Source organism: Littorina saxatilis, linkage group LG10 (genome assembly GCF_037325665.1).
Source record: "Littorina saxatilis isolate snail1 linkage group LG10, US_GU_Lsax_2.0, whole genome shotgun sequence".
Taxonomy (NCBI): Eukaryota; Metazoa; Mollusca; class Gastropoda; order Littorinimorpha; family Littorinidae; genus Littorina; species Littorina saxatilis.
This window is the reverse complement of record NC_090254.1, coordinates 41,639,654-41,653,446: the sequence shown is the minus strand read 5'-3', so window position 1 is coordinate 41,653,446 and position 13,793 is coordinate 41,639,654. Positions and strand designations below refer to the sequence as shown.

The window sequence follows — 13,793 nt, the reverse complement described above, 5'->3', positions numbered from 1 at the left end:
CTGTACAGAAGGTGTATTATATATTAAACGTTATTTGTATTTTTGACCAAAATTTGACATTTTACACAGATCGAGACAGTCAGTGTTCATCCGAGACTGTGCTAGCAGTCGAGGTGAACAATGACTGTCAAGGTCTGTGTAAAATGTCATATTTTGGTCAAAAATACAAATAACATTTATGTACCGATCGATTCTGGTTAGAATTCCTTTTAGTTTTTAGGATTGAACGCACACAAACATGCACTATTTTGTAGTCATGGCTGCCTAAATATGAAGTTTTGTCGGCCTCCGATGTCACAAGGCTCAAAGAAGGGAAATCCAGTGTGCAATTGATACATTAGAGGAGATATGGTAGCAGAAGTCTCACTGTCAGCAGAAGTCTCACTGGCAGCAGGTGTTGTGATCCATCCTTTAAAAGGGGGGGGGGGGGGGGGGGTGCTCCACTGTACTGAAAGTGTGTTTATTTGAGGGGGTATGGTAGCAGAAGTCTCACTGTCAGCACCTCACGGAGACTCAACAGTTTCTCCGTATAAGACTGTGGTCCAGTGCAGAGTGTGCGTGTGAAGTGGTAAGAACTACACAGGGCTGAGTGCTATGTGAAGTGGTACTGGTCTGAGTGCTATGGATGCCAAGGACTTGGTGCTGCAACATCTCATAGCGGATCATTACAGACTGGTTGATGATCACTACTACAACAAAAACGCTAAGGTTAGGGGCAGAAAAAACAAGAGGAGTTCATTTATGGAATGTTTTATGAATGAAAATTGTACCAAAGCGTTTTTCATAATTACGCAAACCAAACAGATCCATGGCACAGATATTTCATATCAATAATATTGATGCTTGGAAGTTATTTTGGATCATTTTCACACACTCACCGAGTGACTGGTGTTAATTTCTTGTTGTTTCACAGATTGTACAAGAGTTGAGACCCTGACCAAGCAATGAGCGCTTCTGGGGTGATAACGCGAGACAACTCCTGTGATCTTGCCGCGAGGTTCCGCCTGTTACCATTGTTTTTTTACCGTATAAAATGCATGACTTACACACGAACTGTTACCAAAGCGACATGCTATTTGGGACCAATGCACGTTTTTTCCCTTTCTCGTGTGATCTTGCCGCGAGGTTCCGCCTGTTACCAGCTGAAAGAAAGAAGGGGCATAACCTCACCAGAACCGCCCATTGGAGAGACTTGAATCTTTGTCATTTCAGATCATTGTAGCAAAGTGCGTCTCGTCACCTTCTTCTTCCTTGATGCCAGCCGGTGTTTTACAATGATGATGTTGTTTTTCAGGTTCTGCAAGACCGTGTTGAGACGCTGACCAAACAGATCCAGGGTCTGGAGTCCAAGGCCCAGTCACTGCAGATCACTATTGACCGCATGCACGGCTCTCTGACCAAGACAGAGGAGGAGGGACACATGTCCAAGGACAAGGTATGTCCCACTTCTTTTCTTTGATTTTTCTTTTGGGGTGTTAGCTAGCTAGTCCAGTGGCAGGTGGAGAGCGTCCCATGTTGTCTGCTCCAGCTATTTTTTATTTATACCTGCCTAATTTTCTTTTTGTGTGTGGATACCTTGTTAGAATTCCATTTGCTATTTGTTCTCAACATATTAGTGACTTAACGCCTTCATTTTCCCTTTTTTCACACAACATCATCCACACTGACGACGTGATTGTTTCTAGGTGCAAGCGCTGAACATGTCGCTGTCCGACAGCAACGCGATGATCAATGAGCTGGAGGAGAGGGTGACACAGACGCAGCGAGCGCTCAAGAACAGCGAGCAGGACAGATGTGTGCTGCAGGAGAGACTCGACGTCACCAGGTCAGACTGCCTGCAATTGCTACAGAGAAATTCAAGTTTTACGCCCTCACGGCAAAGCCATTAGGGGCATGTTCCCGGGTTTTAACCCGACTTCAGATGAGATACACAAGCGTATGCGTGTTTAGGTGGTATCAGCCATCTGCACTTATGGCAGAATGACCGAGGTCTTTCGCGTGCCACTGTGGTGACACGGGGGTGGGAGATGGATACCGTTTCTGGGTCTGCACATAAAGTTGACCCGTCTCCGTCCCGGCCCGGATTCGAACCAGCGACCTCTCGATCACAAGTCCAGTGCTCTACCACCTGAGCTACCCGGGCCCCCGGAGAAAGTCTCAAGGTCTTTAAAGGGCCCGGGTTTCACTGTAATCTCAATGGTGTTTCAGCTGTTTAACTGGCAGTCAATTTAAAGCTCTCCGAAACTCCAGGAAAATTAGGTCTTAAAAAGAAGAGAGTCTGAAATTGAACGGCACATTTACCGTACTTTCCGGGTCATAAGGCGCGACTTTTTTCCTCGAGTTCGACCCCTGCGTCTTGTATAACGAAGCGCCTAATCCGTGTATGAAATACGAAAAAAATCAAAGAGACCGCCTGAGTACCAGTCAAACAACTTGTGATAATGCATGTTTCAGCTACTAGGTACTGCCCTGGCCAAGTTTCCTCGAGCTCTCAAGCCACCCAGCTATCACAATGGACCTGCCTTTGACCTCGCCGCACACACAGAGCACACATATTTCCACTCTGTTAAACTCGGTCACTGACCGGTCACTCACCCCGGTGCAGGAAGTGTTTCCTCTCTCAGATATGACAGGGGAACCACCTCTCATGGCAAAAATTGGGTCATTTCCACTCTGTATTCTTCCTTTGATGTGCGGCTTATTTTCATTCTTCGACCGTTTGTTACCGGTATACTTTTTCAATTTTGGTGCGCCCTATCGGCCCCCTGCGCCCAATGGGTGACTGGATTACAATTTTTGTTAAAAAGAAGGGGGTGCGCCTTATGCGCTGTAGCGCCTTGTCACCCGGAAAGTACGGTAAATGGATGGTTGATTTGTTGTTATTGTAGTTGTTCAACTTGTCTTGGCCCTGCTTCTTGGACATGCATATTGTCAAAATGGAAATTTGCTTTGAATTACAGTGCAACCTCCCTTTCCAGACCTCCACAAATCTGAGAAAATCATGTCTTAACAAGGAGGGAGTCTTAACAAGGAGGGAGTCTTAAAATGGGGGTACATTTACACAGGTTATGAACCGAAAGTCTGAGAAAACATTGTCTTTAAATTGGGGGATCTTAAAAGGGTATTATTGTGTGAAATTTGTGTCCAAATACTGTAGTGGGTGTAGTGTTCAAGACGTAATGGGATTTCGACTAGGTAGAAGAATACTTTATCTTCACAATATGAAATTAGCATGTTGGAATTGTCACTCCATAAGAGTGAGACAATATTTTTAATGACGTTCCTTGTTTGTGTGTCTTTTTTTTACTACTAATAATAAAATAATAATCATAGCTTATAAAGCACGAACCACAGTAATCTATGCTCTCCACGTTTTACATATTAACTATGAATAAAAACATACTATTTAACATAACATAACATCACTTTGTTGTTTAGACAAGCACTGAACGACGCCAAGAAGCAGAACCACACACTGATGGAACGCCTGCAGGCCATGCAGAACGAGGTGTCCGACTCTGAGGTCCGATGCTCTGAGCTGGAGGGGCAGATCAGACAGCTCAACAACGTGAGTAAACAAAAACAATTTTATGCTTCACTTAAGCAGTGTGGCAGAGTAAGTCAGCCTCTTTTAATGATGCAAGCTTTTCAAAGCAAGGCAAAGCAAGTATAATGCTGCAAACCTGCTATCGCGACGAAAAAAAAATGATGGTTAAGATAACCCTGTCCAAAAAAATGATGGTTATAGGGACAATACACGAGATCAAAAACATATGCGTCAGTAACTGAAGTCCAGTTCTTGAGAGCATCACCAGTTATCTGTATTGTCTATTTTGTGTGAACACAGCTGCTGGTACAGAGGCAGGAGGCGGAGCAGGAGCTAAGTCAGCGAATCCAGAAGACGCAGGCGGAGAAACAGGGGCTGGTGGAGCGCGTCTCGTCCATGTCGCGCACGCTGGGCAGCATGCAGACAGAGAAACGTGAGGTGGAGAGGTCCTCCGTGCGCCTGGAGAAAGACAAGAACGCCCTGCGCAAAACGCTCGATAAGGTCAGGGAAAAGAGTTTTGGAACAGTATATAAATCGCCTTTTAGTATTAGTAAAAAGTGTTTGCACTGAGCAAAACACTGGATAATATGAGGGGCTTTCGCTGGAAAGAGTCTTCGAACAGCTTCCAAAATTGCCTTTTTAATTGCTTCTGAGAAGAATGACACCTACAGCGTTCAGCATTCTTACTGCCTGTTAGTAGGGGCAGCCGTTCAGCATACTTACTTACTGCCTGTTATGCCTGAAGGCATGTAGCGCAGCAGCCGTTCAGCATACTTACTTACTGCCTGTTATGCCGGAAGGCATGTAGTGCTGCAGCCGTTCAGCATACTTACTTACTGCCTGTTATGCCGGAAGGCATGTAGTGCTGCAGCCGTTCAGCATACTTACTTACTGCCTGTTATGCCTGAAGGCATGTAGTGCTGCAGCCGTTCAGCATACTTACTTACTGCCTGTTATGCCGGAAGGCATGTAGGGCTGCAGCCGTTGAGCATGCCATTACGTCATTGTTAAACAAGATAGGTGAACAAAACTTACTGTTTTCCATAGAAATTTGTTCTTCTCTGTGACGTGCGAAACACTCAATAAGGTGAGGGGCTTTTGCTGGAAAGAGTCTTGGAACAGCATTGTAAAAGAAGGAGTCTTTCAACAGAGGGTTCAGTGTAACTAACCTTGACGGCTGGTGTGCAGGTGGAGCGAGAGAAGCTGAAGACGGAGGAGATCGCCACCAAGACGCTGTACGACCGCAGCAGTTTTGACAGCGGTCTGCGTCGCCTGGAGGAGGACAACCTGGAACTGCAGCGACAGATACAGCAGATGCAGGCTCAGTTGGCAGAGGCCGAGCAGCGCCACGCACAGAGGTCAGTTATGCTTGTGTGTGGGTGGGGGAAAGGGAGTTAGACTTGGCGTGTGTGTGTGTGGGGTTGGAGAGAGATGAGAGAATGTGTGTGTGTGTGTGTGTGATATATTTTGCCATGGCACGGGAACAGTTTTTAACCATAAGGATAGTGTTCAAAATGCCACATTAATAAAATGTTCTTTATGTTTGTTTGTTTTTTGTGAAGTCTCAAAGTGAATTTTATAAATGTAAATTATTTGTGTCATACATCTTCACACATTTCGAAAGGAGATTTTTTAAAAACACACTCTAATTAATAATGTTCTGAAAAAGAGAAAGAAAAAATATACCTGCACGGATCTCTTTATTTGAGATGGAAAACCGTTTAAAAATCAGAGTGGATAATGTTGTTTTTGTCAGAAAGCAAAGGAAATTTGGAAACTACTAGTACTATGCTTAGAATTAAATTCAACAATTGAAATGTTTCTTCTCTCGCTCAAGGCAGATGGATGAGTGTTTGAGGTTTTTTTCATGGAACCTGATTACTTGCTCCCCCAATCACACAAGAAAGTTGTTCACAAGGATATAACGCGTACACACCTGTGCATACATTAAATTAAACAGTTGACATATTTCTTCTCTTGCTCAGCATTGATGAGCTATGTCAGGAGCAGATTCAAAGGTAAACAGGTTCAAATTCTGTGGCATAGTTTGCTATGTATATAACCTCAATATGTACGCTATGGTTCTGTGTGCGTTTGTGCATGAGAGAGAGAGAGAGAGAGAGAGAGAGAGAGAGAGAGAGAGAGAGAGAGAGAGAGAGAGAGAGAGAGAGAGAGAGGAGAAAGAGAGAGAGAGAAAGAGAGAGAGAGAGAGAGAGAGAGAGAGAGAGAGAGAGAGAGAGAGAGAGAGAGGAGAGAGAGAGAGAGAGAGAGAGAGAGAGAGAGAGAGAAAGAGAGAGACAGGAGAGAAAGAGAGAGAGATCTGTGTTTTCTCTGCTTTCACTTTAGTTTCCTTTCAGTGTCAAATATATCACATAAAAATTTTACATATTCACAAAATTATGAAGGAATGCGTTTAGAGTATTTTGATCACAATTAGTTTCATTTTCACAAATCTGCCATCACATTTACACTGCAAACAGTTGGGCATGAGCACAGAGTGATGATAATGCTAGAGGTTAAGAGTATGTTGATCGAAAGAACATTTTAGCATGTCTGAAGAAGTAGCTGTCGCTTAGTTTGTTCACATTTTGTTGCAAGTACTTGCTCTGTCCTTTGTTTCACTTCACACCCTCTTTGAGAACATGACATGTTTATATAGGTAAGAGCATGCAGTTTCTTTCACAGAGAGAGGGAGGGAGAGGGAGGTGGAGGGAAATCGAATTCAAAAACTTTATTACGGAGGGATAATAGCATTAGGTCCATATGGTCCTTTCTTACAGCTAGTCCCTACTACAATACACACATAAAACAAAGTAAAGAATGAAATTTTAAAAAAAGAAAAGAAAAAATAAAGCGGGAGGGGGCGAGGGAGAGAGAGAGAGAGAGAGAGAGAGTCATAACACCACATTGGAGTGGATTTGGTGGCAGTAAGGGAATACATTGAACAAATATTTTTTGTATCACCAAGCTTGAAACAAATGCTTTTTAAGTCTATATGTACAAGACACCCCCCCCCCCCCCCCAAATGGATAGAGACATGAAAAAAAAGGTTTAAAAAAACCCTGCCTTTTTCCTGTGGTATAGTCAATGTAAAAATCTCCATTTCAATCCCCTGGCAGGTCTTAAAACACACACTCAAACACACACAAATCCCACTATTAACAAAAAGCATCCGTGCTATTGTTGTTCCAGATAAACGCCTAAACAAAATTTTTCTCTAACACACACACACACACACACACACACACACACACACACACACACACACACCCACCCCCCCCCCCCCCCCCCCCCCCTTTTCTCTCTCTGTCTTTGCCTCTCAAAAAACTTACTTACTTACTGCCTTTCACGCCTGGTGGCGTGTAGGGCAGCGACAAAGGACAGTGTTGTTTTCCTTTGTCGCTGTTTCTGTAACTCACTCGGTTTTACCAGTTAGAGTTGTTGGCCCTAAGCTGAACCCCCAACCTGGAGGACCAGGGTACACATTTTAGTCTGGCCTCTACCTCACGCGGATCTGTTCGGCATGGTTGGACCTACCAGGGACACGAGGTCCCCGCCGACATAGCTCCGGAGGTTGTCAAGGCACACAAGCCCCCACACCACGATCAAGGTAAGTGCACCAGGTGGGGGCCTCTCAAAAAAGATAACCCAAAATTGAACAACTCTGAAAACAATTTTTCACAGACTGGTGGATGTGAACACTCGGCATCGTGCGGAGACAGAGATGGAGACGGAGAGACTGCGCAGTGCTCAGATCCAGGCGGAGAAACTTCTGGAGGCCAGAGAGCGTGCTCACAGACAGAAAATCAAGGGGCTGGAGGAACAGGTGGGTGGTCTCAGTTCATCCCTCCCCTACAGCGCTGAAAGTCAACAAAATGGGGCACTCGCCTTTGGCTAGTACTTCTCATAATTTACTAGCCAGAGAGCAAAGTTTACTCGCCGAACCAACACTTTGTTTGAGCAACTTTACTCGACTTTGGCGAGTAGATTAACATTTCTACTCGCCATTTACAGATTTCTACTCGCCATGGCGAGTAGAGTACTTGCCACTTTCAGGCCTGCCCTATTGTAACTTATACTTTGTTCCTTGGGGTGGGGTGGTGTGTGTGAGGGTGTATGATGGATGATGTGAGTTAGGAGTGGTGTGTGAGGGGTGGTGTCTGTACGTGGTCAACATGTATGTCAGAGGGTGGTGTGTGTGTGAGGGGTGGTGTCTGTACGTGGTCAACATGTATGTCAGAGGGTGGTGTGTGTGTGAGGGGTGGTGTCTGTATGTGGTCAACATGTGTGTCCGAGGGTGGTGTGTGTGTGAGGGGTGGTGTCTGTACGTGGTCAACATGTGTGTCAGAGGGTGGTGTGTGTGTGAGGGGTGGTGTCTGTACGTGGTCAACATGTGTGTCAGAGGGTGGTGTGTGTGTGAGGGGTGGTGTCTGTACGTGGTCAACATGTGTGTCAGAGGGTGGTGTGTGTGTGAAGGGTGGTGTCTGTACGTGGTCAACATGTGTGTCAGAGGTTGGTGTGTGTGAGAGGTGTGATGTGTGTGTCACACACACACAACACCCCTCACACACACACACACACACACACATCACTCACACACCACCCCTCACACACACACACCACCCCTCATACACACATCACTCGTACACACATTACCCCCTCACAAACACACACATCCCACCCCACAGAAATGATCCCCTTACTGCATTGACTTATTGTTTAATGTTCACACTTTTTAGTACCGCTATACAGGTTCACACACGCAGACACTAACAAAATGTTAAAAACACAAAAGACGGCTTCAATACGGTGTCAAACACCTCTCATACCGTCTCATCTCACCCTCTTACTCACACAAAGATCCCCCAGCCACACAAAATCCTTGATGAAGAATCTAACGTTCATTCCGCTGTCCCCCCAACAGACCCACACACTGAAGGACCAGCTGGGCCAGGAGCTGCGTCGTCGTCAGCACTACCTGACCAAGTCTTCCCGCACTGACATGGAGATCCGCGACATCCGCTCCGTCCTCGACACGTCCCTGGGTAATGTCAGTCGCGACCCCAACCTTGACCCCCTCCTGCTGGAGCACGAGTCGCGAAAGCTGGAGGAGAGCCTGGAGTACACCAGCGTCAGCCGCAGGCGTTCCCCACTCCGCACCATGTCTCCTGGCCGTATGGGGGGCGTGGCGACAACCACCGCCTTCCGTCCCAGCCGCAGCCCACGTAGTCCCATCCTGCGTCGCAAGCTCAAACAATAGAGCATGAGAGAAAAATCTGTTGTAGTGAGAGGGAGAGAGAAAAGAATTGAGAAGCAGAGAGAGAAAAATCTGTTGTAGAGGGAGAGGGAGAGAGAAAAGAATTGAGAAGACAGACATGGACTGAGCTTTAACAATATAGGAGTTGTGATCGTCTAGAAAACAGTGTATTTATTGCAGAGCTGTGTTCCTGCAGTTTTGAGTATTGAAGTTGAATGTCAATTCTGATGAAAATTCCTCTTGTGAGAGTTGTCGAAAAACTTTCAATGGTTAACACTGCTGATGTAGATCTAGTTTCACATTGGAATTTAACGGTCTGTCTGTCCTGTTCTTTCTCATCCCTCAACGTTTAAAACATTTCAGGTTCATTCTTTGGGTAGAAGTAGACGTAGTATGAACTTAACATTAGGCCTAAAAAAAAAATAGGTGTGGTTACGGTAACCCGACCTACCCTATTTTTAGGGGCCGACCCTATAACTTTTTATTACATTTGTCAAAAAAAAAAAAAAACCCAAAAAACGAGTGCAGAAAACGAAATGAAAGCGAAATCGCCCGAGTCGCACACTTATTTCCCTGTCAAGTAGGTTTAATTTGTACACATTAGAAAAAAAAGTTAAAAAAAAGAAAAAGTGATTGCCTACCCTATTTTTTTTGGCTATGTTACTGTAACCACACCTATTTTTTTTTTGGCCTTAACAAGTTTCAGTATGGAGAAAAAGAAAGGGGAATGTTGTATATGTAGTGCAACGTTGTTTGTATATCGTCAGGAATGCTTCCACATTTGTGGATTTTACCTTGAAGATACTCTCCTTAGTGTGTAAGCGATCATATTCACCGCTACAAATTCTGCCCAGGCTTTTACACAGGGAAAGAGAATCCTTCAATTTGGACTGAGTGACATACTAAAGTTACAGCCTAGCTACCCTGAATTTTGGTTGAATTAACAGCGGAAATCTTTGTTGATTGGTTAGATACCCCCCGCGGGTTAGGGGGAAGAATTTACCCCATGCTCCCCAGCATGTCGTAAAAGGCGACTGACGGATTCTGTTTCTCCTTTTACCCTTGTTAAGTGTTTCTTGTATAGAATATAGTCAATGTTTGTAAAGATTTTAGTCAAGCAGTATGTAAGAAATGTTAAGTCCTTTGTACTGGAAACTTGCATTCTCCCAGTAAGGTCATATATTGTACTACGTTGCAAGCCCCTGGAGCAAATTTTTGATTAGTGCTTTTGTGAACAAGAAACAATTGACAAGTGGCTCTATCCCATCTTCCCCCTTCCCCCGTCGCGATATAACCTTCGTGGTTGAAAACGACGTTAAACACCAAATAAAGAGAGAAAGAAAGACTGGTACCTTTGAGCAGAGGTTGGTAGAACTATCGATGAATAACGTAATACCGTAACTGTACCGTAGAGTTTCACCTGTAGAGTTTCACCTGTTGTTATCTGTGATATGTTGGTTGAGAAAGAGGTGTATGACGCAGCATTTGTATGGAAGACTTACGTTTCAGTGAGATTGAAACCTGTGAAAGTCTCCTTTTACCACCAAAGAATCGTAAAATAACGGGCTTCAAGAACTGCCGGATTGTCCATTTGAACCATCCAGGATGAATTGAATGTGAAAATGATATGGAAAAGAGGATGTGATTCATTTAAACCATCTTAGATGAATCCAGAATTAATTACAGTCACTACAGTGAAAATGGTTTGACAGAGGATGTGAGTTTTCTAATGTACACACTCATTTTTTTTTTCAACAGCTGTGATACCAGAAATGGTCAGAATAGATATTTGCCAAGTGTGTTTTGTGCTTATGCTTCTATGCAACTTTTGAAAAGAAAAACCCACCTTGACTATTTGTCCTTTTGTGCTTTGATGCTAGTGACAAAACCGATCAAAGTTGAGCGTTTTGTTCGACTGGTATCAAAATTATTCTCGTTTAACCATTAGGGATCTGAGCTACTTAACAAATTATGGAAAAAAATGTGTTGGTGATGTGAATGTTGTTCCTTTTTCGTGGGACCAATAATTATGGTGTAAATCTTCCAACTTGAAATGGATTGTTTGGACAAATGTTTTTATGTTTGTAATTTTGACTTGGTTTTTGACTCGACAGTTTGGTGAGTAACCCATTCTGACCTAGATTCCGTCCATTGCGTTTTACTTGTGCAACTTCAAAAGACTGTTTTACCAAATTTGGGTCTTTTTATTTTTTTTGCTGTTTTACATGTTTTTGTACTTAATCCTACCCTACCTGTTATGTTTACAATTTTTTCTATGTGGCAATCAGTTGTGACCTGGGAGTCTTTGAAACGTGTGTATGCTTTGTGATCTTGGCTGAATTTGCAATCTGTTTGTACGATGCAATTTTTTGTAGTTCTTACACTTTGTAGTTTTATTCCTTTCCATAATCCCATTTTATTGCGAGTGTTTAAGTTTAGAGTCCGGTATAGGCGACTTTTTTCCTTCAGTTTTAATGACCAGGTTTTCCGCATTATGGAGACTTCGTTTTGATCAGTATTACAAACCATTGCCACCCTGTTTTGCTTAGTCAAACTCAAACACGAGTCTGTGATAAATGTTTGTTTTTTTGGGTTGTATCTACACTTTTTTCTGTAAGTTTTGCAGAAAACTTTGTAAAAACAGTTGAGTGGTCACGCCAAAAGCAAACAATTATTTTGCTGTGAAAAATGTGTATGCAGTGATGTCAGTCAAGGTTGGCAGATAGTGTAACTCCAAATCTTGAAACACAATTTTTTTTAAATGCCATCTTTTTTTTCATAGACAAAATTACAAAGAACCGTTTTGTTCATGTTAGTAAATTTGGTGAAGATTATAAATCCCTGGTATGGTAATGAACAAAAATCAAAAACATAGACCTTGGCAGCATTAAATGACCAGTTTCACCATTTGACTGGGTTTTAGTCTCACAGTATTTTCATTTTATCTATGGATACAATCTTCAGCAGGGCCGGACTAGGTGAAGAGGAAGGGGGGGGTTGCAAGTGGTGGCCCAGGGGGATGTCCCCCCTGGCGGCAGGGGCGGATCAGTTCATTTTATGACTGGGTTTTTTTTTAAAGTATATTGTGAAGATATGGGTGTGAAGGCGCAAAGCGCCGAGCCGACGGCGCGAAGCGCCTAGCTTGCTAGGGGGGTCCGGGGGCATGCCCCCCCGGAAAATTTTGAAAAAAAAGGATGCAAAATGGTGCAATCTGGTGCATTCTGAGGATGATCATTACCAGTTTCAGGCAGCAGATTTTGTCACTGATTAATACCCCAAAAATGGAAACTCAATGTAAAATAAAGAAATGCATACCTCATTCAATATTTTTATTTTTTGGCTGGGGGGGGGGGGGGGGGGGTTCCGGAAACCCTAGAACACACCCACCCCCCCTCGTTGTGGGGGTCAGGGGGCGAAGCTCCCTGAAGCTGACGGGTAGGTCATATTCTGAGATAGGAAAATGGTCGCTCCTTGCATGAAACGGCATAAAATAAGCAATAATAAAAAAAAAAATAAAATAAAAATAAAAAAAATTAAATAAGTAAGGTACATGTTTAGGCTAGGGGGGGGGGGGTTGCGCAACCCCCATAACCCCCCCGGTAGTCCGGCCCTGTTCAGTATAAGATTTTCCAGTCAACTTTTGGTTTGAGACCCCCATTTTGATCATTCAAGGTTGATTTTTTCAGGACAGAAGTTCATTTTGTTTTTAACTTCTTGGGATTTTTGTTTGCTTTTCATTTTTCATCTTTTTTGTGTTACTTTTTGTGTATGCATTCAATCAATGAAAAAAATGTTTGTAACATGTACCGTATTTATTTTTGTAGAGAGAAGTATAACAAAATAACTGGACAATTGTTTATTAGATGATAATCTTCTAGCTTCTATGTGTAGACTCTTCTCCTTGCTATACAGATTAAATGTGTGCAGTTAATCAAAATATTGAGTAATTTTCTGTGTGTGTGTGTGTGTGTGTCGGTGTGTGTGTGTGTGTGTGTGTGTGTGTCTGTGGGTGTGGGTGTGGGTGTTTTCACAAATGGGTTTGATTGTGTGTGTGTGTGTGTGTGTCTGATTGTGTGTGTGTGTGTGTGTGTTTTCACAAATGGGTTTGATTGTGTGTGTGTGTGTGTGTGTGTGTGTGTGTGTGTGTGTGTGTCCTGTGTGCTGTCTCTGCATGCATGTCTCCAAGAGCCCCCCGCGGGTTAGGGGGAAGAATTTACCCCCCGCGGGTTAGGGGGAAGAATTTACCCGATGCTCCCCAGCATGTCGTAAGAGGCGACTAACGGATTCTGTTTCTCCTTTTACCCTTGTTAAGTGTTTCTTGTATAGAATATAGTCAATTTTTGTAAAGATTTTAGTCAAGCAGTATGTAAGAAATGTTAAGTCCTTTGTACTGGAAACTTGCATTCTCCCAGTAAGGTCATAATATATTGTACTACGTTGCAAGCCCCTGGAGCAAATTTTTGATTGGTGCTTTTGTGAACAAGAAACAATTGACAAGTGGCTCTACCCCTTTCCCCGTCGCGATATAACCTTCGTGGTTGAAAACGACGTTAAACACTAAATACAGAAAGAAACAAGTCGCGTAAGGCGAAATTACTACATTTAGTCAAGCTGTGGAACTCACAGAATGAAACTGAACGCACTGCATTTTTTCACAATGACCGTAGTCCGCCGCTTGTGCAAAAGGCAGTGAAATTAACGAGCCTGTTTAGCGCGGTAGTGGTTGCGCTGTGCTGCATAGCACGCTTTTCTGTACCTCTCTTCGTTTTAACTTTCTGAGCGTGTTTATAATCCAAACATATCATATCTATATGTTTTTGGAATCAGGAACCGACAAGGAATAAGATGAAATTGTTTTTAAATCGATTTCGGAAATTTTCTTTTAATCATAATTTTTATATTTTTAATTTTCAGAGCTTGTTTTTAATCCGAATATAACATATTTATATGTTTTTGGAATCAGAAAATGATGAAGAATAAGATAAACGT

The 13,793-nt window shown here is 43.2% G+C and overlaps 1 protein-coding gene across 5 annotated transcripts in view; it reads left to right on the top strand.

Moving 5' to 3' along the window:
* The window catches only part of LOC138978848 (rootletin-like), a 120,588-nt gene extending 109,918 nt beyond the window's left edge, over nucleotides 1-10,670 (top strand). For all 5 annotated transcript variants that reach the window (XM_070351640.1, XM_070351641.1, XM_070351642.1 and 2 more), the window contains exons 29-35: nucleotides 1,295-1,435; nucleotides 1,686-1,825; nucleotides 3,439-3,568; nucleotides 3,848-4,048; nucleotides 4,736-4,905; nucleotides 7,232-7,373; nucleotides 8,472-10,670. In XM_070351640.1, the coding sequence (XP_070207741.1) occupies nucleotides 1,295-1,435; nucleotides 1,686-1,825; nucleotides 3,439-3,568; nucleotides 3,848-4,048; nucleotides 4,736-4,905; nucleotides 7,232-7,373; nucleotides 8,472-8,807 (1,260 nt within the window). In that variant the 3' untranslated portion in view covers nucleotides 8,808-10,670. The remainder of the gene's footprint in view (nucleotides 1-1,294; nucleotides 1,436-1,685; nucleotides 1,826-3,438; nucleotides 3,569-3,847; nucleotides 4,049-4,735; nucleotides 4,906-7,231; nucleotides 7,374-8,471) is intronic.
* The last annotated feature ends 3,123 nt before the right edge of the window (nucleotides 10,671-13,793 follow it).